This window comes from Phaenicophaeus curvirostris, chromosome 5, assembly GCF_032191515.1.
Source record: "Phaenicophaeus curvirostris isolate KB17595 chromosome 5, BPBGC_Pcur_1.0, whole genome shotgun sequence".
Taxonomy (NCBI): Eukaryota; Metazoa; Chordata; class Aves; order Cuculiformes; family Cuculidae; genus Phaenicophaeus; species Phaenicophaeus curvirostris.
In genome coordinates, this window is record NC_091396.1 from 27114159 (window position 1) to 27140982 (window position 26824).

General features: G+C 41.2%; 1 protein-coding gene across 3 annotated transcripts in view; it reads right to left on the reverse strand.

The window, feature by feature from the left end:
* Window positions 1-7739: 7739 nt before the first annotated feature.
* Window positions 7740-26824, reverse strand: part of PLA2G4B (phospholipase A2 group IVB) — a 31674-nt gene continuing 12589 nt past the window's right edge. For all 3 annotated transcript variants that reach the window (XM_069858045.1, XM_069858044.1, XM_069858042.1), the window contains 14 exons: window positions 25943-26006; window positions 25407-25534; window positions 25174-25284; window positions 24086-24123; window positions 22991-23126; window positions 21876-22012; window positions 21395-21617; window positions 20684-20801; window positions 19513-19650; window positions 17837-17941; window positions 17079-17264; window positions 13906-14072; window positions 12865-13051; window positions 7740-9758 (listed from right to left, as the gene is read on the reverse strand). In XM_069858045.1, the coding sequence (XP_069714146.1) occupies window positions 9514-9758; window positions 12865-13051; window positions 13906-14072; window positions 17079-17264; window positions 17837-17941; window positions 19513-19650; window positions 20684-20801; window positions 21395-21617; window positions 21876-22012; window positions 22991-23126; window positions 24086-24123; window positions 25174-25284; window positions 25407-25534; window positions 25943-26006 (1983 nt within the window). In that variant the 3' untranslated portion in view covers window positions 7740-9513. The remainder of the gene's footprint in view (window positions 9759-12864; window positions 13052-13905; window positions 14073-17078; window positions 17265-17836; window positions 17942-19512; window positions 19651-20683; window positions 20802-21394; window positions 21618-21875; window positions 22013-22990; window positions 23127-24085; window positions 24124-25173; window positions 25285-25406; window positions 25535-25942; window positions 26007-26824) is intronic.

Here is a 26824-nt window from a genome sequence, read left to right on the forward strand (position 1 = left end):
TGCAATTCTACCAGTCTGCCCTGTGTGACTGGCTTCTTATATAGTTTACAAGATCCTTTCTTGTTTTCACATTAGACTGTATCCCATCCTGAGAGACCTCCTCCAGCCACCATAATAATTTACAGGTCATAGAGCAGCAGTTTTAAAGCCACACAGCTTGCTAGTGCAGCACTTCACTGAACTGCTAACTTAGATAAGTAGACCCTGATCTGTTGTTTCCCCAGTGTTTGATCTCCCAACTCCTTCCCTAACCATGCTGCTACACGGAGAGGCGTGGGACCAGGCTTTAACTGTGAGTACTAAGGAAAAAAAAAGACTGGGGGAAAATGGATGCGTGCAATACTTCAGCCTTTTCCTTTTTATCCACCACTTTGTGTTCTCCTCCATTTGTCTCCATAGTGGGCCCATGGTTACTTGGTTAATCTGAACGTCTATGCCATTGATAGCTACATGGCTGAAGAGGAAAGAGTGGCTAAATTAACTTCAGCAATTCCTGCAACATCACAAATCTGAGCTCTGGACAAGGAGCAAACCGGGACAAAAGGTCTGGCCAGGTGTCTGCTGTCTCTGGCCCACACAGGAAAGTAGTCTCCTGCCACTAATGCCTTTATGATTCCTCTTCAAATGTCAAATAAGAAACCTGAATATAAGTAATGAAGTCCACTCTGAGACTCCATAGACTTGTACTGTGAGACTCCCCTTTCATTTTCCTGTTGGCCAGGCTGTCAGCCTCCAGGCTACCTCAGCACAGCTTCTAGCAGTCAAAGCAGAGGTAAGGAACTACAACAAATTAGAATGAAAACCTGAGCACTAATGCTGTGAAATTGCTCGATTAAGTGGGATAAATATGTTGAACTGAATCTTTTCCTACAGGAGACTAGATGGAACCTTCGTGATGGACAGATATACACACCCTCACACATACCTGCATGTGCATGTACTTGTGTGAGGGTACACTCAAGTTCCAAACACCATCCCAACAGTGATGCTGTATTACTAGCTAATCTTCAGTGGGTCAGACTGAGGATCAGAGTGTAAAGCCGAGGCCCCACACTAGGTCACTGACCCCAAATTAGGAAGTCATGGAGACTGAGAGAATGGTGGAGAAACAAATTAAATTTAAAAACTGCCTTCAAAGAAGTTTTTTTACTGTGAAATAAGAACATGGCCTGCAGGGATTTTTCTGAATAAAATGGTCTCTCTCCTTCCACAACAGTTTGTTATGTCGGAAAATAAATGGCAAGTCAGAAATATATGCCGAGAGAGGAAACATCACTGAATCATAAGAGAAGCAATTTGCAGAAAAGAGTTGTCATCATTTTCAGAAATTGAACTATAACAATTCGCGTGGCCAGAGCTTCAAGCCTTCAAAAGACATCAGTCTTTAAATTGTTTGAGCTTGATACTTACAAATGAGAGGCATTAGATGCTGTCAGGTCTGCACCTCATTCCCAGGGATCGTCAATCATGTCAAACAGCGTTACTATAGTCTTAGATGAGATTGGACTAAGAATCACTGCAACCTGATCCCTGGTCTCCACAGATGAAAGATAATTGCATTTAATGCTTTGTCTTATGATGTTTTCATGCTCTGTTTTTGCCTTGAGGTGCTGCCATAAAGGATCCCTTGAATCATCTGTGCAGTCAGGGCAGTTTCACCTTACCAGGTAGTTTTGTAGTGCTCTGAACGGCACTCTACAAACTCACAGCTATTGAACACGAGCAGCAATCTCGCTGTAAAATCTGACAAAAAAAACCAAAATCCCTTGGCAACCACCTGAGTGTCACTCCTGGGAAGAAAAAGAATAAGAAAGCAGCTATTTCCTAATAAAATGAACTTTTCAGGATTTGCCAGATTCTTACAAGGAAGACATTCAACCTTTCAAAAGTGATTCACACATTAGAAATGTGAAATGCCATGGGATTAAACTAGTGAGTGTAAGTCTGTCTTTCTGCACCTAGCAATGTATTGGTGCACTTTATGCTATTTCACTGTAAATCGTGTTCTTCAACAGTAAAAATAATGGAAATTATCATCAGATCTAGATGGACTCTAATTTTGGTGGCCAGAAAGTATGACTTTATGAAGAAAAAGATCACATTTGTGAAGTTATTTTTGTTAGGCTGTAAATAGCCACTTTTCAAAGGTAGTTTTTGCAGTTGTTTTAAAGGGACTGCATTTACCACTATAATGGGCAAATAAAGCGTTTAACATCCTTTTGCTGTTAGCCAGAGGGCTGGGAGGGAGAAGGATTGGAAAAAAGGAGATGATGAGGTGGAAGCCTGTCATCATTACATGTATGCTTTTATTGCATTATTGCAAATATTAACTGAAGAATGAGCAGCGTTTGGGTTTCCGGTCAGCCACACCCACAGGTTAGCTGGACTAACTGGTATTTTTAGGGGCAATGCCTTAAAGCATTCTGTATTGTGATGTAGGTCTCTCAGTGATTATTTCCTCATAGGAGATATGTCACAGTCTGCTGATTTCACCAGCAGGATTGCCCAGTCCTCATGTTTTTACAAAGTCTGGCTTCCCAAAGGAGAAGCCTCATGTGGCATGTGATCCCAAGTAAGGGCTCCATCCACTCACATGCAGCTCTTGCTTCCTCATCCTTGTAACCTACATTTCAAGCCTCATATCCTTAACCTCTAAAGTCCTGGCACTGTGAAGTGCACTGAGGAGACAGCTTAGGCAGCTCATACCATTACTTCCTGCAAGGCATAAGCTGTTGTTGCTCAATAAGACTCTAATAACTGTTAGCAGTAGCTGTTCAAAGTGTGACTCTCAAGCTGGGATGCACGTGAGAGGTGTTGGCATTGTTTATCCCAGAGAAATTTTCCCGGCAGAGGCTGAGAGGAGATCCACACCATGCCGTACAGCAGCAGCAGCAGGAAGACCTTCTCTTGAGACACATTGGCAAGAACGGGATAGTGTGTTCAAAGATAAAATTGCCATACTTATTTTGACCATATATTTTCCTATAGTGCTGGCTGCCAGGAAACAGCTAGGAACAAGCTGGAACATGGTTTCATCTGAGGCACTGAGATCAGTTTGGCTTTCCAGTCTTAATCTGATTGTACTCTGTGCTTGGAGAGTTAATGCTCTACTTCCCACTCCTGCAAATAACTCTTTTATCTGCAGGAACTGGTTTATATCCCATGACTGTACTTTCTGTTAAAAATGTCATTATTATGATTAAAACTCCTGTTTCCATATACCCATGGGTCTTTCAAGGTTCTGCCTGGATTTGTCACACTGCAACATACAGTGCTTTGTAGTTAAGCATTACATACAGTTACAGTTTCGTGCTACTTGTAGTATTCATATCAATTAATTAGTCATGAATGCTTGAAACAGAAAGCTAAAATTCTTGCCCAAGGTATCCTGCTGCCTGAGCAGAATATATTTGCATTAGCATTAAGAGGCCTGATCACATTAGATGATACTTTTCCACAGGAGGACTAGAAAACCGCATGTTTCTGGGAAGGAGGTCTCTTGCCTACTTCCTCTCTCCTCTGGTACCAAACAGCAAATTGCTCTAAGGCTTTAGGAAAACCCTTGCATCCTTAAATATGGGGCAACGTAGAGGTGCAAATGGTTAAATGTTTATTACACATTCCCAACAGGGATATCTGAGCTACATATATGTGACTCTCCAGTCCTATGTTCCCAGAAAAAAGAAAATTCATGTTAACTGTTGTTCTGGAAGGGTGAAAGCCAGGATGCAGACTTTGCTCTTCCAAGAACTCTGAGCAAGCAAAACAAAGAAACTCATGGAGATGCCAAGGAAGCAAGTCCCCCCTGCAACCCAAACCAAAACTCTATCTATCTAATATAATTCAATGCCTAATTAATATGATGTTTTTCCTCAGAACATCTTTAAATGCCTTAGTCTTTCCCACTTCCTAAGGGAAGATGTGCAATCACAGCAGTGATCTCTGCTGACAACCCCAGTGCCCTAATTCCTGCCCAGGCTCAGCCCATGAAGTCCCTGGAGGATTCCATCTGGCACAGGTCAGTCCTGGGGCATGTTACTCATTTACTAATCATATATCATACTACTCATATCACTCATCACTGCCCAATACAGCACCCAAGCCAATAAAAATGCTGATAGGGCCAATTTAGTAGGACCGTTAGTTTATTTTATGTTAGATAGGTTTGGTTGTTTTGGGAAGCAGAGATTTTGACTTGAAATGTGTGTTACTCTTTCCTTCCCTTTTGCCACCACAAAAACAATTTGTCTATATACCAGGGCTGCTCAAAGTCATTTTTGTCTTAAGAGGTCCTGTCTGAATGATGCGTTAGCTGTGTGCTATACCCGGGACTTTTTAGCAGCTGTGGACAGCTTGCTTTCTCTTCAAGAGGGGAAAACAGTAGATAGCACGGGTTTAAATATGTAACTCCTCTCCACCAGCAGAGCTGCAATTGCTACTGCTTTTCCAGTGACAAGTGCAAGCCTGGAAGAAAAGCATGTGGCACAGGGCTACTGATGGCTTTGTGTTTTCCTTTACTCTGCTTCAGCCTGGATATGCAAGAGGATTCAGCTGGGCTTCTCATCTCCGCATACTCTAAATCTTTATGACTAAGAGATATAATAATGTAGGAAAGAGGCAGGCAGGCAGGAGATTAAAGCTGGGCATGTCTTTTTGTCCAGAGTCCAAATTCTCCCATGCCTGAAAGTCCACCCCTGCAACGGGTTCATAGAGAGCAAGTTTCAGCTAAAATTCTGAATTTGCTTTTTTCACCAATCATCAAGAGCAGAGCACATCCAAAAGGAAAAGGCGGAGACTCCTTGTGCACCTTAAAAATAACATCCCAATCTGATTGTTCACCTGAGACACAGATTCAAGTCCTGCCATGCCACACTTAGCCTGGGCTCCTGAGGCTAGCAAAGGAGTGATCAGATGAGCCCTGCAGCACAGAGAAGGTCCTGTTTTGCCCATTTTTATTTAAATACCTATCTACTGTTGGACCATTTCGATTTAAGGCTTCGCTTTCTAAGGTATAATGCAATCATGAGGAAGAATATTTTTTTTCCCTACTTATCTCTGTTTCTGAGCCAAAGAAAAGTTACCCAGCTTGAAGCTGGCATTTTTTTTCACCCAGGACAATGTAGTGGCTGGGGGCTCTTCCCTGAGAAGCAGAAGATTCAGGTCCTCAACTCCCCTAACAAGGACTTCAGCCTCAGTCATGTTTTTAGCCAGCCTGCAGCATAGTTCTTGCTCCTTGCTCGCAGACTTCTCCTCCGCCTTGACCGGTTTTCCAGTGGGAAGGAAGGAGAGTGCATAATGCTAGGTTTATGTAAATGCTTGATGGGCACACGTGACATCAAGAGTTTAAATTTGTAGTCTGACTGATTCAGATCAGTCAATTGTATCCAACAAGGTGATCTAATCGCTACTTATTTTTAGCTACTCCAGTGCTCTCATCCTCTGCTGGAACTGCTGCCTATGATCAAAAATATAGCAAATAAAATATTGGAAAACTGGTGCATTTTCCTTTATTGTTGATCATTTTTAGCTGCTTTTACAGAAAAAAAAAACCTCACAAAACTTTTTTTTTAAACTTAGTTATTTTAAACTTGCCATTTAAATGATAACAGTAAAGTTTAGTGAAAGCCATTTACATTAAATCTCCAAAAGGAGATAAATAAAACTGTGTCTTCGCTTTGACTCAGTACTGCTGCCTTCTTACCCACATCTCGTGCCATTCCACTGAAGAGCATTTTACCACAGGAGGAAGATTTTGTTCCACTTCTTTCCAGGCTCTCAATGACTTTGTAAACTAGATCATCATCTTTTTGATTTTACCACCCAATCTTGAAGCCAGTAAATGCCCTACAAAGTGCTCAGTAGTCATCCAGCATCAATGGTGCTAATATAGATGGGGAAAATACAGTCATGTTTAAGAGCATAAAGACTTTCAAGGGTCTGGTGTTCCTTTGCAATATTTTATTTTTAATTAATATATTATTAAATGGTTAAAAGACATAAAGCAGACATTTTTTATTAAGAGAAGAACAAATTTTTGTTTCCTTCGTGTTTGGCAGCAGATAGCAAGCTCTGTGTTTGCGAGGGCTTTCCAGCAATATGTTCATCTGAGAGTAGCGATCTGGAATGCATTTTGGATGAGGTTTTTGCACGTGTGCATTCATCTACAGTGCTTAAGCAAATATAACACCAGAACAAGGGCCAGATTATGAGCATGCCATGTGCCTTTTCACAGTAAGATGCAGAGAGACAGCTTTTTCCTCGCAGTCCCTGCTTTAGTTTTCATGCACTCCACTCAAACAGCCATGCAACAGCATGTGACACAAGGCCAGACAAGACTGGGGACAAGGAACAAACATACCACCTTTGGGAAATAAAACACACAACATTTCAGTGGTCTGTTCCCTTAGATGCACGTACATCGTAAAGGAAACAAGGACCTGAAAGCAGGTCACTGATCAGTCATACATCACTGCTTAATAATTTTGTGGGGTTTGTGCAGTGCAAATCAGCATGCTCTGAACCAGAGCATAGGTATGCTTTGGGGGAGAGCATGTGCCAGCAACCATCACTTCTCAACAAGCTGCATGGATAAGACTGTGCCAGGGCTGGGTCCCTCTACCTTGCAGAGTCCTCTAGCAGCCTTTGCCCTCACAAACGCCCTCCAGGTCCTCCTGCCACACCATCAGGCCAGCAACATTCTCCCTCAATGCCATGCTACAAAAACAAACAACCAAAAAAACCCCCATCATTCTGATGGGCAATAATACAGCCCTCACATAACTCCAAGCTCTGAAATGCAAAGATATATTTTAAAAAACTATTATCGTTAAGGCTACAGGGGTACCACTCAAGGCCCCCAGGAGATCAAGGGGCACATACTTGTCTATGCCTCTTGATTGCAAGGTTAAACAGCATTCCCTGACCCTACCTAAGTGCTGGCACAACACTGGGAGACATTTGTCCTTGCAAAGGGAGAGTCACTATACCTTTGCTATCTACAGCTACCTCCCTCACTCTCTAATGTAATTTAACCATTCCTCAGAAAAGTTATTCTCCACTGACTGTGGGTTACCTGGGAAACCTGTAGAGTTTTTGGCTCTTTCACATTTTAGAGGGTATTTCTGTTTGCATTAGCAGCACTATGAAAGCCCCAAACATGCCTCACTTATCAGTCTGTGGAGCATTCAGAGAGATCTGATTTTCTCAGCACAGCTGAGCTGCCTCACTGCTGGGCACGTGCTACCAGAGCACATGAATCACTTGCTGTAGCCCGCTATCAGCTGCTGTTACTGGGAATCCCTACAAGCTGTCCCCAAGCCCTCTCCTACAGTTCAGCCCTTTGCACCTCCAGTGCAACAGCATAAAGCTGGAAGACACAAGCAATAATTTGATGCCCCAAGTACACTAACACAGTAAGGGCATGGAGATGAACAGCATGATGGCATCACCCCTTGTCCATTCTTTCTGGTCCCGCTGCCTGGCTGACATGAGCAGGGGTCAAGCAGATCTGGCTGTGGGCTAACCACTGGAGCCACGGTGAATAAGGCCACTGGACATGGGACCAAGCAGCTTCTTTGCAGTAATGCTGGAATCAGCTTTTGCACCGTGCAATCAGATTACAGGAAGGGGCATATTTATAGGATAAGCCAGAGAGTATGAAAACAGTGCACACCCTGTGCATGTGCACCAGGGCATACCGTGCCAGGACGTGCTGCTCTATGGTGCAAGGGTAACAGATCTTGCTGGCAGGGCTCTTCTCTTCAGACACAGTCAGAGACAGGTGCCATCTCACCTTTCAACTCAAAACAGTTCTTGATTTCTTTTCTTGCAGCCAGTATCTGATCAGTTCTTATCTTCTCATGGTCTAAACTGGTACATTTGCACTCCAGTTGTTAAGACTCCTCAGGTTTTGCATGGTATGCCTTAGCTCAGTAAATAAGCATTGTACCAGGAATATCGCTGAACCTTATTCATTGCCGTTGCTTGCAGCATAAGCTGCATTTAGTAGATGCAGGGTTCATACAATCAAGCCTTTCGTAAATGCTCTCCCTCTAAGCTTGAATACTGTCTGTGTATACTGAAAAGGCACATCCCTGTTTCTCTTTCTTTGTCTAATTTTGGATTTCAAGTAAAACTAATTCTATATATCAAGTAAATTTCCAACACAGAAGAAATGTATAAGATTTTCCTTGGAGGTCCTGATGAATATGCCATGTTTGGATTAAATAAACTAGAAGCAGGTCCAAATCCTTCAGTGCCAGGAAGTCTGGGAAGTTCTCTGACTTCTGTGGTGCTCTGTTTCATACTGCTCAGCATCCTTCCCTACCCTTTTTTTAACATAAAGGAGGGCTACAAAGATGTTCCAAACTCCTAGTTCAAGGCGATGTCCCTCACTGCACTCCAAAGTAAATGAAAACCACGCAACATTTTCTCAAATATTTTCCTCCAGCAAGGAGGTGTAAGAAAGAATTTCCTTTGTTTTCATTTGTGCCCTACTCTAATGTAACACCTATTAAAAATACCTTGCCTATGATGTCAAGGGTAGAAGATCATAAACGGAAAAACATCTCCTGGGTGTGAAAACACAATAGCTATGTACTCTATTAGTGAGTTACGTTATCCTGCATTCATTTTACATACATATGAAGCACCAGCTTATGTCTTGGTCATGAGTATTAAGTTCAATGTAGTTGAGTCTATAGTAATTATTCCCCTCAAGTTTCTGGTATCAGAAGCTTGTTTCAGGCTCTTGACATTTTAATGCATAAAGGCACTACCCGTATAAATCAATCTAATCACTCATGCCTTATGCAGAATTCTTCCTCCAGCCAATGCTCAGAAGAACCATTCTCACTCACTGCAGCTAATGCCCTCTGTTCTTGACATGCAACTGCCCCTCTTATCACAGTCTGGAGCAGCATTTCTGTGCCAAATTCTTGCAGGGGAATGGAAAATAATGAATAATTTCTAAATCAGCAAGGGCGATCGGCCAGACAGAATACAGTTGCCCACATTGCAGTTTGGCCATTGTTCACAGATACATATGACTCTGACCTGACTTCAAAGCTGAGCCCACCAGTTCAGTGCAAATTCTAGTTGCTCAGCCTGTCTGAAAATCTGGACATTACTGGTTTGTAATGAAGCATTGAAGAGACACTGACAAGGGACTCAGGATTGAGGGGACAGGCACATATGAAGAACTATCACTATCACCACCACCATATTCTACAAGATCAGCAAGATGCTGGAAGGTTTCTGCTAAACAGGACCTCAATTTCTTAACCAGTAAGTCCACAGTGTGAGGTTCTCATGGTCTGAAATCTTGAGGGAAGGAGATTAAATAAACCCTTTGAAAGCTAGGAACTTGAACAAGGCAAGATGAGAAATGTACAGGTTTCCTCAGTTACCTGAAAATAATGAACACTGCTGTAATGTGACTGTGACATGTTATAGTGTGACTGTGATGTGTTGTAATGTGACTGCCGTAGCCTTCAGTGGGGAACAGTGCCTAGCCTAGGCATATCCGGCTCCGGAGTGGCTGGGGAGATTCCCAGTCCTGCCACTTCTCTTCCATTCTACAGCACTCCGGATTGCCTGGAGGAGCAGCTCTTTGTTATTGAGGATGTTGTATTTGCTCAGGTTCACGAGTTTGTCAAAATTTTCAGAAGAGTAGATTAGCCTAATGAGGTAATAGGGCGAGCAGTTGTTATCCAGATTTACTTTGCCTTCTTCCATCTCTGAGAGACTGCGCTTTAAACCTGCAGAGTAAGACAAAAGCCACCACAGTGAGTTGAATCTGGAGCACAAAATACATGATGTTGGAGGGGATACCTCTACTTGGCAGAACCTGCTGTTAAAAATAGCCTCCAGAAAAGACTGCACATCCCCACCCCCAGTTTGAAAGAGCCATTCCTGGTCAGCTTTCCCAGCTGTGCCTCCTGCTAAAGCTTAGACCTGGAAATGCCTCAGCAGGGCTGGCAGGAATCATTACCTTCCCGCTTGTCCTGCCCCTGCAGATAGTTATTCCTGGCCAGCATGACCCCGAGTCCACATCTTTTCCCAGACAATATAAGTCTGACTGTATGACAAGCCACACATCTGGAATGCCTACCAAAATCCATGATCAGACCTCAGTTACCGATGACAAGAGTGTATCTCCCAGGTAAAGCAAGAGGACATCCTAGTTCATACAAGGAGGCTGTGTGATGCCAACCAGGCAGGATTACCTGTTGCAGAGCACAGAGGTGCAAAGGGAACAAAGCACCTCATGTCAGCCTTTCAACCTTCAACTCCTTCAACTCAGCCTTGGGTCAACCCAGTCCCTTGGAGTTGCCAACACCCATCCTCCCTGTTAGGTCAATCTTTTTGTTTAAAAATCCTAATGCCTCCACCAGGATCTTCAGCAGCCTCATATTTGTGCTTCTACGAAATGTTTAGAGTTATATTTTTTCTTTTTTTTTTTTTACCTATCTCCTTGCAGTCTGAATCAAATATGCCCACATCACAAATGCAAGATGACTGTCACTGTGGCTACAAAAAGACTTCTGAGATATTCTTTATGATGTATAAAAGAAGTGCATGAAAACAACACATGAATTTTGCTTGAGACACAGCAGGTTTTAGTCTAACACAGTGGTTTCTGGGCGGTGTGATCTCAGGGTGCCGGCACAGGCTGTCACCAGAAGTGGCTGTATTATAAATGTTCAAGTTCTGCTTCATTGAACCTCCCAGTATTGAAAGAGACGTATTATCTGTGCTATCTACATCCAGATACAGCTGCATCTGCCACAAGCACACAAAAGCACAGTCTATAGTTGCATTGTAAGTGGGCACTTCACAAGCTGATTCTCTTTCCTAGAATTTAAATAGTTGAAAGCAAGAAAAATAAGTACAATCATTCCACAAGGTGTCTCTCAAATCACCTAGAAATCAAAAGCTCCACTGTTAAACTTGAAATTCACACAAGCAGGTTGCCAAGGTCACTCCTCCCCCAACCACCCACATTAGTTGCTGGCTGTCAGCTTAACTGATGAATCACCAGCTGCTCAGAGACTGGCAGCTAAGCATCACAACTAACTCATTTCTGCCTGGAGCATTGAGAAGCTGCTTTGCTCTGCATAACCTCATCCACCTTTCATTCAGAGACACTCTAAAACACTCACCTGTTTTACCTGCTCACCACTGCTCAATGGCTGCATTTCTCTGTGCATTGCTGTTTGGACCATCTCCAGCCTCCACCTAATAAGCCTAGTTTCTTCTGCTGGGTGCCTCCTCTATTCATACATACATTTTCTAAATATGATTTTACTGGTGTATCTCTTACTGCAAATAGTCTCTGAGCATTTGTGCATGTCATAGCGGAAAATGAACTTTACTTAACCCATTTTGCTGCTGTTCATAACCTTCCCCAAACATTCCTTCAGAGACTTCCATTTTGTTGCGGTCCTAGTACCACAATACAATTTTGAGTAAAGCTGGAAGGAGAGCGAATGTTCTGTTTGCTGTGTTGAACAGCAGTGAGGGAGAGCAGAAGTTCCCTGTGGCCTTATAACCCAAAAGGTGGAACATGAAATCATAGGATCATAGAATGGTTTGGGTTGGAAGAGACCTTAGAGATCACCTAGTTCCAACAGAAACACCTTCCACCAGGCCAGGTTGCTCAAAGCCTTATCCAGCCTGGCCTTGAACATCTCCAGGGATGGGGCAAATGCTTCAGGGTTCATCACAGTAGGAGCTCCAGTAGAGAGGAAAGGCTGAGATTAAGGAAGTCAGACAGCAGGGGCACCAACAAGATACTGCCTTTCTGATTTTTGCAGAGTATCCCACAAGCTTTTGAGAAGACCTAGTCTATACTGAGGCTCTCTTGTTCTCACATCATCTTTGCCGCTTAATGCACACATTCAAAGACAGCACCTGAGGGCAGACCCCTCTGCCCAGGGCCTGCTGTGGGCCTCCCTGCAGAGCCAACCCAACTGCTTATGTCCTCATAGAAAAGCCACATCTGTTGTGAATTCCCTGGAGAAAGAGAAGAAGGATATGAGCTGTATTACCTGGGAAACTTAGGGTCTTGATGTCTGTTAATCACGTGCACAGGACTGCCAAAGCTCCTTAGCAAGGATGAGGAGCAAGCATAGGACAACTCCCTTCTCTGTGAATAATATAGGCTTTCCCTTGTGAATACTGCAGACCAACAGAACTCTTCTGGTAGCTTCTTCTATTCATTGTTTTTTATTAAAAGAACTTCCTTCTCCCACAATGCTTGTACATTCACCATATAATGGTTAGACCAAGGCAGGATGATCAGAAACTTTTATGCTTCTTACCCTTATGCCAACTAAACATGGCATTCTCTCCACCTCCTGCTATTTATATTTCTGAACATATTCACAACAGAATTACTCGATGTAGCTAATAGCAGCCATGTGCGTGTTCCTTCTTCTTTGACTCTTGCGCTACAAACATCACTGTTATTATTGCTGGAGAGCCTTGCTAAGTCTCTCCATCTAGATGGTGGTTGGCACAAAGGCATGAGAATATGGGAGAAGCAACCAGTGCCCAATCTGATTGCTTACTGCTAGGTCCTAAAGTGACAGAAGGATGGTGAAGGAAGAAGCACTTGGCAGGTGGTCCCTAGTTTCTTCTAAATCAAAAAGGAATTCTGGCCTCACCTTTTCCCCAGCAAATATATATATGTGTATGTAAATACATGTCTGACCACGATGGGTAGAAGACAGGATGGTCTCACTCACATAAAGGCTGTGCCATCGCTTAAAATTATTGATACAAAGGACAAATGAGATCCATGGTGTGAAAAGACATAAATTGTGTGAACTCAAACAGTATAGTTTCGTTGAATGAACTTACCCGGCTCTTTGAATTCCTTAAAGGTGTCATTGACCAGGGGGAAGTGGATTACTATGGGTGCTCTGGGGTCTTCTGCATCTGAAAACACGTAACATTCCTTTGGGTTCTCCTCTTCTTCTTCACTTATCTCCACTTTGGGGAATGGAATTTTTTGTATCTTGCAATATTTGTATGTCATCTCTAATTGCTGTGGACATAGAATGTCATTGCCTTAAAGCCAACACTAAGACAAGAATCAGGTTCATTAAGGTATCATAGAAATACAGTGACAACTTAACTCTGTCCTTAGGATCACTCTGCAATGAATGCAGAGTCCAAAGTAACCACAGAAGATTATTCTCACCCTATAATGTTTTTTTACAGCCAGAGAGAATAACCAAAAGCCATACTAATAATTTGTCATGAAGACAGAGCAGGAGAGATGAAGGTTACATCTCTAGAAATTAATTGTTGCCACGACTCCCTGAGGATCCTAGGAAGTACATGCTGTAATCCACTACAGAGAAAAGAGCCTAACCGTTTCTATAGTTCTGGTCTTGAGGGAAGTCTTTCCCCCTCCAAGATACAGTGACTGGTTAGTTCTTGAGTATATGATCAAGACTTGGATAGCGGTTTACTTGGAAGTTTTAATAACACAAGCACCTGCATACTCTGTCCTATTGATCAAATTCCATCTCTCCCCATGACAAAAAAAAAACAAATAAAGGGAAGAGGGAATAATTTTCCTGACCACCCAGATAGATCTGCAGAAGCCCCGAAAGATGTGTTTACAACTATATAAGCATGGTACCTAAAATACAATCTACAGTGATCAAGCCACATTCAATCTTCTCCTTCGGAACACCAACAAACTCCATTACTCACTTCACAAGCTAACCTTTTGAATGTGAGGATCACTTCCATGCATTTACCAAGTACTCATTTTGGAGCAACTGGCCATTGTGTAATTTTAGCATCAAATATGAATTTGTCTATTAAACCTCTTAGATTCACAAGGAGAGTTTTACCAGGGCTGCAAGGAGCAGAGCATGTCAATCTCACCTTGAACACATTCCCCAAACCATAATCAAGTGAGATAATGACATCTACATTCCTCTCTGGCTTGAACAGTGCTGCACCACTGCTATTGATGAAATAGCCAACATCTATTAGGCAAAGGTATTTCTGCAGCGGTGTCAGATTGTTAGGGAAAGCATCCAGCACGGTGTCTGAAAAACATTTTGAGTATAGTTAGTGGTGCATTAGTAAGAAAGGAGAAATCAGTAATTCTCTCTGTGCTACATGTTAAGGGCAGCCCTTTGGTTGCCCTCAAGACCAGGCTCACCTCCCTCCATACTGCGAGCCCACAAATATGGCCTCAGGATCATGCCCTCCAAACTGCACATCTGAGCACGTCTGGCCTGTTCCCACACGCCCCCAGGCACAATCAGAAAGGCAGGCTGTGAGGGAGCCAGGCAGAGTTCAGGTGAGACACAGACTCCACTGGTCTCAGAGCTGCTCTGGGGATTGATTTTTCACAGAATACAGACTTTAGCCTATTTTTTTCCCCCTAAGAACTGTGAAAAATGCAAACAATAAAAACAATTTCACAGTATACCAACATCACTGAATTTCCGCATTGTTCTTTTTTCACTTTTGCACCTTCTCCTAGGGTGAAAAATCTGACTTCAACATGCTTTCAATGATTTCATATAAACTACCCTAGCTGCAAACAAAATACCACACCATGCACACAGCATTCTCTACCAACAGCTTAAAATATTGCTTGAGTTACTTAAACCTCACATTAACTCCAGAAGCAGCAAAGAGAGGACCATATCAACTGGCAAGTTGAGATCCAAAGCTGGTTTCTGAGAGCTAAAATCTTATTTTTCTTCTAGCATCAGTCGCCCTTCTAGATATTAAGTCCACGTTTTTCCCCTTGGTACCATTTCTAGTCCCTGAGAGTAAGAAACCTTTTGCCATAGTTTCAAATATCAAAATAGTGTTCTAAGAGAGTTCCTCAGGTTCAAACAATGAGGTAGCAAAGCCCAGAAGACTCCTTGAGCCTCAAGATACCGCTGATCACAGAAATACTGCAGGTAAGTTCCAGCATTTCACTTCTTTGAATCTCCCTGCCTTCATAGCCTCCTTCTGTAGTGTTGATTTAAACTGTACAGAATAACTCTAGCTTGTTCCATAGCCCAGAATGTTTGACAGCAGCTTGAAGTAATAACTTGTATTTTTTTCATCCCCTCAATGTCAGGTATTTATAAAATTATTTGCTTATTTTGGCACTCATACTTGCTGGAAATTCACAAATTGCACTGTAATGTGAGACATTTTCTTGCAGTTCCTTACAGAAGAAACAGCATATATTTTAGTTTTGTTTGGCCTGATGAAATCTTTTAGTTGAAATTCTTTCATCCACGTTTTCTTAACACAAAGATGGAACTGTGCAGCATTTATTCATGGCTGGATATGTGAATTATAAATAGGCATTTCCTTGGGGAAGCCAAGATGGCTCTTCTTCCATCTCACACACAAAAAGGGCATTTAAAGAAATTCTCCCACAGGAATTCCCTGGAAAGCATGCACCCTACTGTAAATATATTATATTAATTCCAGGCTATGAGTTTGAAAATTTCTCACCATGACAATTAGGCTTTTCATAGGGCACTTAAAATTTTGTTTTAACAAGCCAGATAACCTGAGCTCCAGGGAAGCCTGTAAAAGACAGCTGTGTTCTGTAGACTTCACGTACCACAAAACTACTGTTTCTGCTCAAAGAGCTGGCATCTCCTCTTGCTCCTATACTAGAGAACACTCCAGACCCAGTTTTAGCTTGGTCTTATGCACGCAGAAATAAAAGGATACAAAATCTGCTAATTTTTCCCACTCTGGACTTTCAGTTTCCCTTTTCCCACTCCAGACTTCATGCTTTTCACTTGTTTTGTTTTATTTGTAGAATATCTGTCCTGAGATAATCTCTAGTGTCCCTATGTTCTCTTCCTCCAAATCCTCCTTGAAATCTGCTTCTACACATTTGCCTTTATAAAATTGCTAGTCAGCAAATGTAAGGAAAAAAATTTTTTACATTTACTGACCAACAATGTCATGCTTCATCTGCCTTCTTAAGTAATGTGCCTGCTCCTTCTCATTCACCCTTCTTACACTACTTGTTTTCTCCTTTTCTTACTTGTTTTCTGAGAACAGACTCTTTTACAACTTGTAGTTTTTGCTTATTGAACATTTTGAAAGCACTTAGCACATGTGGGCTCTGCCTTAATCCACAATGACACTCCACCATCTCTCGACACTGTCAGCAAACTTCATGCAGCAATGGCAAACAAAGACAAAAAGTGATGTAACTTACATGAAATGGGAGAGAAAACATAAGCTGCCAAAGAATCAGACTCAGAGCAGGCAAAACACAGTTGATTTCTTGCTGAAATCAGATTAACCCTAATAGCGTGGGGTCCTCCTAAACTGCTACCTTCTCATGGAGTAAATCAGGATGCTCAGACTTCAGGAAAGCTTGTGATGCACAAAACCTCAGCTCCACCACCTTCCTATCATTTCATAGAACATTTCATAGATTTTGATGTAAAATTATTATGATTGTTTACTTAGCCTGCCTGTAGAGCATAGGTCATAGAAAAGTTTTAATTTATACATCAAATTAACACATTCTGTTTATTTACTATATGCACTCTAAATCTACATGGCTTTAAATTTCTGTTGATGGATCTTGGTATTTCTGTTTCTGAAGGGCTAAAGAGACCTTTCTAGACAGATTAATCCTCAGGCAGAAATACCACACATAGGGGCAGCCAGAAGCAGCACATACGTTTGCAGCCAGTCCTTTTCTTCATCTGATCTATGTAATAACCTGCTATTTTATGCTTCCAGTGTTACCTTTGTCTATCAACCTCAAAAGATGCTACTCTTTCTGAATCTTTTGTCTGCTGTACCTATGTAGAGTGACAAACTTCCTGTAGAAGAGCATGCTTTGACCCAATTACAGATATCTTCAGGAGGTCGATGAGTGGCTTATGGACTGGTTCATTTTAAACTGATACCCTAAAGAGATAGAGAGGATGAATGTAGTTGCATCTCAGCAGATTTCCAGACCCTGAGGAAATATCTCTAAACGTGTGATTTCCAAAGTTTAAAAAAAAAAAAAAATCTGAGATGTTACCTGCACACTGCAGCTAACTCTTTGTTGCAGTTACCTTTCCATTCAATAAATTTTTTCTGATGGATATAATCCTTATGAAATTCTAAGCCTCTCAGGAAATTATGAGACTTTCCCAGTAGTGGACGCTTGGTCATAATGTCCTTAAACATTTCATACAACTTCCCTGACAAACAAGATGGAGGCTCGATGACAGTGATATCCTCCTCAGGGGAATGTTTTTCTGAAACAGAGAAGGAACTGTGAGAAAAAACATCAGCAATTTGCCAGGCATCTTTACTGGCTAGCTGCCTTTGCTGTCTTCCTGCAGGTCTCTCCCCTCCCAGTTTCTTCCAGTGTGCTTGAAAACATATGTATAGGACCAATCCCATTTAAACAAAGATATATAGGTTTTGTTTAAAGCAAGCATAGATTTTGCATTTTACTTTTTTAATGACACACTGGCTTTTTACTTTTGGCCTACAAGTGAAAATGAGCCTTCTCATTTGTAGTCACGGGAGGAGTCATTTAACAGACCGACAGCAAATTTCAAATGAAAAGCATTTGTAGCTAGCATGACTCAGGGTTAAGAATAAAATACATTAAAATTATATAAGATTAAAACACCGCATAGTGATCATTCTGATAAAGGTAAAAATCATGCTGAAGATTCACAGTGAAGCAACACTGCAGCAATTTAGGGAGGACATGTGAGAGACTATTCACAAACAATAGCAATAGTGTATCTTTCTGAATCCTCATCCGAATAGGAAGCACTGTTTGGTCAAAAACAGTTACTGATTTTGAAAGTCTTACCTATATCTACCATATCTTTGGCCCATCGTTCCCAGAATTCATTTGAGTTTGAGGACCAGTACAAGCCATCCAGCAAATTCCTAGTAAAGATGTTTGTCCAAAGACCTGGAAGTCAAACCACATGGGAAAAATATTGCACTTACACATTAGCCACTGACTCTTACAAGTATCCATGCTACATATTATTGGCCAAGGAGAACTGATTCCCTCATGACGCAGGTTAAGCAGTAGGTCTCTCAGAGTTCAAACACAATGGTGTCAGGATCTTTCTTAAGAGATAATTACACACGGACCATTCACTGTACAGTACAGAGTAAGAAAATAAGAGGTATCAGTCACCCAAATTACTTTTTAGAGTGTTTACTGTGTATTTGCAAAAGAAAGTAGGCTTTGGGAGCAGAGTGAAGCCATGTAAGTGTAAGACCCCTCTTTAAACTGATTTATTCTTTAAATTGATCTAAGGCTTATTTTTTCCTTTCAGGCATGTTTTGTCTCTGTGAAATTCAACTAGTCCAAGATCGAAATATAATTGGTTCCATATGTGAGTCTGCTTTTGGAAGAGAACTATCGGGGCTAGAGAACAGACCTTATGAGGAACGGCTGAGAGATCTGGGGGTGTTTAGCCTGGAGAAGAGGAGGCTGAGGGGAGATCTCATTGCTCTCTATAACTACCTGAAAGGAAGTTGTGGAGAGGAGGGAGCTAGCCTCTTCTCCCAAGTGACAGGGGACAGGGCAAGAGGGAATGGCCTCAAGCTCCGCCAGGGGAGGTTCAGTCTGGACATTAGGAAAAAATTTTTCATGGAAAGGGTCATTGGGCAGTGGAACAGGCTGCACAGGGCGGTGGTTGAGTCACCATCCCTGGAGGTGTTTAAGGGACGGGTGGACGAGGTGCTGAGGGGCATGGTTTAGTGTTTGATAGTGTTTGATAGTATTTGATCCAATGGGTCTTTTCCAACCTGGTGATTCTATGATTCTATGATTTGTTATAAGTCCCATGCCAGGTACTCACACAAGGAACAAATTCAACCTCTAGGAGAATTCATGGTGAAATACTTTTTTTTCCCTCCACTGGAACCTTGTCTTTGGTATCAAAAGCTGAAATTCTGACAAGGATTTAAAATCTGCCTGGGGCAGATGGATTCCTCTGACTAGCTGCTTTTCCTCTTTTCTGTGCCTTTAGAGACAGAACAGCTAAGCAAACCAGTTGTTGGAGCTTAAAAGAGCTTCCTTCATGCATATGTGCAGGGAATGTTAGTGACACCATTCTCAACCCACAAAGCTCAGATGGTTCTCGCCTTTGTGGGTTGTTGTAGAGGAGTTAATATTTTATTTTCAGCTCCTTCCAGTTCTACCCCTCCAATGCATTTTCTAGAAATACTCTTGATGAAGTTGAAGAGTTGATGACTGGTCCAGGAAGAAAGGCTCATTATTTCCTCATCTTGCCTTCTCTACCTTCTTGTTTAGTTCAGAAAATGAGAAGGGGAACAATTCTGCAACTCTCTCAAACAAGAGGAAAGAAGCTTTACAAGGTGCAGAAGTGTACAAAAGGGGTAAAAAGCCCATTGAATCAAGACCCAGAGCAGACCTGCTGGCAAGGAACGTTGTACACAGACCAGTAGTTAGCTATGCACACTTTCTACTGTGTTGCGATCAACTACATGACACTGCTAGATCACCTTCCAGATAGCAGATCCGAGATTCTGGCAGCTTTTTCACTCGCCTTCCCATGAAGAACTCACTGTCAAAATATTCTGAAGGAATTGAGGCTCCGTATTTTGGTATGGCCACCTCATAAGGAGAGAAGTCTGCCCACTCTACAAAAGAATTGACACATGGCATGTTTACTGTAATAAAAATAAGAAAACAAAACCTTTCCCTGTGGATAAAGCTATCCACAAGCTCCATGGATCTTGTTGGTCTCAGCAGCTCTGTACTAACATCAGCTTTGTACTGCAGACTGCTCAGATGATTTGCATAGAAAAGGAACTTGAAAACACTTCAGAAAGTGTTAACATTAGCTTCAAATCTTAGATTGCTATTTCTGTATAAAAGATTTTGGGATCCCACTTGCCTCTCTAAATCAAGAGCATCAAATGTACAACATGTAAGTGTGATACAGCCTGCAAGGAATGACTGGCATGAAATATCTACTAACCCGAACCTGTCAGTCTACATGACACAACAAAGCAGCCTGAAGGTACATCAGCTGGAAACCAGAAAGTATCACAGTGCAGGCATCGCCATGCAGTTTCCTGACTAAAGCTGTCCTGTACACTTAATGCAGTAGAAAAGTAGCTATAAATCTAACAAAAAATTAAGTACTAACTGTTTTTACTTTCTAGTTTCTGATCATTTTAGTACCTTCTGTTGAACGTAGCCTGTGACTATTTGAACAGTTTCATATCACACCCATCATAACAATCACACTCCACTCCATTTTCATACCCTCATCAGTGCAGTATTTGGAGAAGCGACAACTACATTTCACAGCACCTCTACAAACTAAGGTATCATCAAAGCCATTTTGCAAAAACTAAGGCAGATAGAGATCACACGATTTGCCCAGACTCGCTAACAATATCTGTGGCAAAACTAGAACCTCAGCCCAGATCTTCAGAAATGCCTTTTTCATGCTTGAGGTTGTTATCCAGAAGATCTGCTCTTTCTAATCAACACTCAGCAGTTCACAAAAAAGACAAACGTTTTATTAAAAGATGAACACTGAGTAAGGGCAAGCAATAGAGGTATTCCCCTCTTATTCCACACACACACATACACATATCCCTCCTCCCTCCAAATTCTCTTTAGTCCCCACTCAGTGTCTGAAAAACCTCCAGGGATACTTGCCTCTAAATTTGAAAGTACCAAACTTTTCCTCCTTTACATTGAGGACTGCATAGAAAGGCAACGGGTTTTGTCCATGCTCCAAAGCCCTGCGCTGGTCTGTAAGTTTGTACTTCCTTGGCTAGGCAAAGAGACAAAAAAATATCACAGTAAACATCTGGAAGAGCATAAGGCTAAACCACTGACACAATCTACCTGCATATGGATAGACAACACATGTTTTACAACTCAGAGGAAACAACAAGACACATTTTCTTAAGAGACATTTGTGTTCCTGCACTTCCCTTCCTGGTTGCCCTTCTGATATCTAGTAATCTCTTCATTATTATTATTAACCAAGTGCCTTGATTGCCTGCATCCCACATATTTTTAGTAAGGCTGAGACTAAGGTTCACAGGAGGACAGATAACTTCAGCTCTTAGGTGTTCAACTCTAGAAACAGACTATAAAAGACATGAATTTTCAGGGAGGATTGCACAGTCCCTTCTGAAAGTTTGCTTACTGAAGTTGCTAGCACAACTGGGCATCCTAGCACAGAGGCACCTCCAAGCCATTAGCTACCCTGGAAAATCCTGGCCACAAGATCCTTTGTCATTGCTTACAAATCACACTGGGATGCACAGTCGCTTTGGTTTTGTTCCACACATTACATCATGCCCTCAAAGAGTAAAACTCTAAAGGAAATGGGTGGATGTGTCCCAAATGTGTACGTACCCGTTCATGTAAGAACATTTCCTGAACAAGTGACCACAGGGCTGTAAAAGATGATACATGTCCTGCTTTTGCTCTTTCAGCAAGTTCCTTATGAAAATACTTCAAATGCTCTATAGACATAAGGTTGAGCTTGCACTTTGTCACTTGTTCTTTTACTGCTTTAAGGGGCTCCTCCAGACTCTTCTGTGACCAGTCCGCATGCTCATATAGGTCTGCTAGGGTCCTAAAGAAGAGAAATATGAGAAAATCATCAATTTATTTGGATTATTTTGGAAAATTACTATATTTACCCATCACTTTCATCAAAGAAGAGAATCAGCAAGCCTAAACTGAAGCTATTATCAAGAGCCAACAATAACAGCCTTACCAGGGAATTATGGTCACATATTAATAATGTGAGACTCCGAAAGAGATGTATTTCATTGTGTGGACATGTACCGTTATAGTCATTCCAAAGACAAATCTCATTTTCTATACGCACCATGTTGAGCCAGAAGCCCCGGTGACATAGGTTACACAGTCCAATAGATCCAGCTTCTGAAGAGCTAAGAGGTGGCCAAACATAGCTGACATTGCTCTGAGTCCTCCACCTGTTGCCATAACAGCTATTACTGGGACCTGTTCAAAACAGAAGTATTATCTCCAAGAAGTTACTCACCTGCCTACTTGGAAAAGTCTAATTACAGGTGATAATTTCGTTACCAAATTTCATTGGAGGACAATGAAATTAAGTCAACATTCAGCGGGTCTTTACTAGTACCATCCTTATATTAACCTTCACATACTCAGTGGGTTCCCTTAGCCCCAGAGCTTGGAATAGTGGAATATGCAGTGATTCTAACCTTCCTTCCTCCCATAGTTCTTTATAACTGGAATTGCATCAACTAACAATGGCTAATGATTTGATTTTATTATAAATAATAAAAATTGCAATAGATGGAATTAAGAATGAATTAAAGGAAGTCCTGAGCAGAAAAGATATGTTAAAGAAACAAAATGATTCTTTGGACAACATACATTCAACAAACATAATTCCTACAAGAAAATGAATGTTCACTTAAAAATTCATGCTGGATCTTGGCAACAAGACATACTTCATCTGGAGCTTGCTATAAAATGTTCTTTCTCCACACTAAAGAATTCTGACTTTTTGTGAAAAGTATGCTGAAAGAAAAAAAAGGTAATCCTAACTAAAGTACATTACAATGACTTCATAAATATGTATGTGAGGTGAATTTCAAATACTCCCAGTTTTCTGCTTGATTTGGGTTGCCTGGCTGGCCTGTGCCTAACACAATGTGCCAATGCCTCATAACTTGCTGATTCACTGCATCACACTGTTTGAAACAATAGCTTTGAAGAAAGGTATATTATGTCCCTGGGAATCTGACCCATTGAAAAGAATGGAGGTATGAATAGCTGAGCTGAAATTTTTGATGAGTATGGAGTATGCCACACTGAGGAGTTCTGTTCTGCCACCACTCAAATCAATGGGTTTGTCAGCAACATACAAAAACTACTAGAAATTTTGTGGAGAGTTGTGCCAATCCTAATTCAATAGACCCAAGCCCCATGCTTGGATTCCAACTCACAGACCTCATGTCCATGCAGATCTCTTCCCAGATGAAGAACCCTTTTCAGGGCACTAGCAACCACTCTCTTCCTTTTTTGTAAGAATTCTTGCTCTTCTCGGCACAGATCATACCCTAAGCGCACATCTAGATTTTCTGTGCTGAAATATAAACAAATTCAGAGGCATAGGATTAGCGTTTAAAAGTATGTGGATCTATTTTCAGCAACTGTGGTCTACTAGATATCATAAAAAATCATGATTCATTGTTCAGATTTAAAGACAGAAATGTAGCTTCTGTTTTCAAAGAAATCAGCCACTTTGCTTCTACACGTCTCTCATAATTTCTGCTTCAGTAGAAGATTTATTGTCAGCTAAGGGCAGCAAACATGAAAAAAAGAAAGGCTTCTTTATATGTTTCACTACCTTTGTAAGCTGAAGTTTTTCTCTTTCTTCTTCACATCCTTTCTGAGCAAAGGGTGACTTGAACCTAACGAGGTCCTTCACGGGGATTTGTACCACAGATTTATACAGAACCAGTATAATGAAAAAGATATTCAAATAATTGTTTTATTTATTGTCTGTCTCATTTTACAGGGTTACATTTCATCTTCCCTAGCTTCTTTCTATTGATATCACCAGAACCACAGATCTGTTTTCTTAATAATACTTGCGTGGTTTGAGTAGTATACGGACTCTGGATGCTCAGCTTATTTCAAATTCTCTTTTCCCTCTGCCTTCTTCTTGCTTTTTGTGCATTTTGAAGAAGCCTCCAATCTCATCCTTTGGTTCTTTGACACCAAGGACACTCAGTGACCAAGCTTCTCACTGTTTGAAGTTATTTTATTTTATTTTATTTTATTTTATTTTATTTTATTTTATTTTATTTTATTTTATTTTATTTTATTTTATTTTATTTTATTTTTTGGCATATTGGCATGACTGTTTTGCCCCACAAGCATTTAACTTTGATCTGTTTAGTGACTCTTTAATGATGACAACTACTGTTTTATGTTTCCTCTAGTCTTGTGCATTCCTTGTATCTAAATAAAGAATACTGTTCTAGAATTCATAATTCAAAGAGCAATAAAATCTTTAGTGAAAAAAAACAGTCCTCTTACCAATCATTTAGTTGGAGGTACAACTGCAGCGGCACATTCTGTAAACAAAGAAATGAGAGCAGGAACATGAATGACTGGAGAAAAGAGAAGTTTTGAAATCCAGATCTTCAGTGCCTTCTGGAATGTCCCACCACTACCACCTTGCATACAGTATTTTGGAAAACTACAGGGGTAGAGAGAAGTAAAGCAACTAAATGTCAAACACATTCTACAGAGAAGCAGAGGAAGGAGGAGTAGTCAAAGTGACTAGATGAATGGGCTGTGAAACAGAATTTCTTCCTCACTGTGGATATACCTCAGTGAGTCATCCTAAACCAGCAGCGATATCACATTGCCACCCTTCTGCTCTTGAGGATGAAGAACAGCAGGCAGATAAAGGCAGTGATAGGAAGAGGAAATATAAGTCATCACATCCAAAAGCCTACTGGAGGTAAAAAAGAGTCCCAACAGAGCAGTGGGAAATCACCAGCTGTGAAACGCGTTCATTCTTCCTTTTCTTTAGGTGTAAGGCTGCTGAGGAATTATTGTCCTCCTATTTTTGCTTCTGATTTGATGCAAGGTTTGGGAAAGGATGTCTGGCTGTTGTTAACAGATTCATTTGCCCATACAGCAGCATTACTATTACTTTTAAAGCAACTTAAAGTTGTTTCTCTCCACCAGTTACCATCATGACTGTACGCATAGAAAAATGTGACAGAATTGTTCCCTGCGCATAAGACTGACCTTTTCTAGCTCTATCCATCTAAAATTTATGTATATAGAATGAGCTAGCTACCCAGGCTTGATAAAGAGCAGCAAGGCATCCCGAAGTCTTGCTAGGGCCATAGAATATTCTCCTTTAACTGTGCAAGGACAGCAGAGATTGGTCTTAAATGCATTTAAAACTGGCCAGGATGAATTCCCAATTATCACTGACAGAAAACTGATATTTCTCTGAGAAGACTAACCTTTTTCACAGAAAACTTGTATTTACACAAAATTCTCACTTGAGCTTAGTAAATTATTTCTTTTTAAATGTTAAGGTTTTAAATGCAGAAGGTTACTTTACTCTTCTCTCCTAAGGATCATATAAACTGTGAAGTACTTACATGTCTTACAGGGAGGGTTACTTTCACCTTATGTCCAACCGGGAGAAATTTCAGTGGCACTGTTAAGGTGTCACTTAAATTGCTATTGTCATCTTCCTTATCAGAAACTTTCTACAGAGAACAAAAAACATGGGTTTATTCACAGAATAGAAATGATTCAGATTTTTTACTGTTTTAGTGATGCTGGAAATAAGCAAGCAGTATGAAGACTGGTATTGTACAGTGCCCATTACCTGTAGTCTGACTTTCAGAACTGGCTCCCAAGCCCTCACACAATGGAAGTAGAAAATATCTGTGTCCTCTGCAGTTTTTTGTGTTCCCTCATGAGATGCAGGCACCGTAAGCACGAGATTTTTACCCTCTAGTGAAAACAAAGGATAATAATGTTGTTCAAGCAAAATAACTAACAAAATCGGCAAACTCCCTGCTGGAGTCATTCTTTGTGGTAATTCCTCTGTAAGCTGCCACACCAGCGTCTCCTACAGCACAGGAACTGGTACTCTTGCATTTACCCCATAGCCCAGAGTCAGCACTCTCTCATAATACCACCAGCCAAGTTTACTATGTCCAAACCTGACAGCTTCAAGGAAAAAACACACAGATCAGCATTACAACTGGAGCTTGTTCAGGGACTTCCACTACAACACATTTTATTGTCATCGGAACTCCATTAGCTGCCTCTGTATCTTACAGTGCCTCTATCTGGGGCTGAATGACTACGATAGGATTTACTTGGTCATGTCCTAACTTCACAGAGAAATCAGCCTACCTTTCAAATATTTCCTGCTTTCATTAATATCCACTTGCACTTCCAAGCAGCAAACCTCACGGGACTGCAAAAGACAGGAGTGAAAAGCTATGAAGACAGCAAATGCCACATGTGCAGCAAATAATGAAACATCACACAGACAATCACTATCTATAATATAGAGCCAACTAAACTGGTGTCAGTGCTGGATGCAATCCGGCTGTGCAGAAGTTCCTTCGGAGCTCATTATCCCAGTAGCCTATTTACACTGCTTCAGAACTAGCTTGTCCATACAGTGATGCATTGCTAGATGTTGTTGTACCCATTCCAGTTATCCCAAAATCAGGAACCTGTACAGCACACTGTTGTCCAAACACAGCTACACATATATTTGATAATTATTGAAGATGGGTAGGGTAAAACACCTGATGATGAGTTTCTGCATATTGCGGCAGTGATTTAGTCTACAAGGCATCTTCTTGCTGGTTCTCATATATGGAGATCATGTATTTATTCCACCCCACGCTCCACCTAAGTCATTCCAGTTCACATTTAATAACTCATGCCAGGACAGTTTTCCAAACAATTTCAGGAACAACGCGTGCCAATGATTACAGCTATTATGCCTCACACAGAAAATAAGGGGGATAGAACAGAATACGTGTTATTCTGCCGCAGGGATATTGAAGGCTAGCATCTGGAAACCATGCACAAGCTTGGAGTGGTTGGCATGAAGTACTTTGTACTCCCTAGCTGCTGGGCCAGCCCAGGGAGATAGGTAATGTATCTCAGGTTGACTAATACCAAAAGAGGACTTTGTTTTTCTATGACTAAAACAACTCTTCATTAAAAAACTAATTTCCAAAAATGTTGTTACATTAGATAACCTTCGAGTCATAAGCG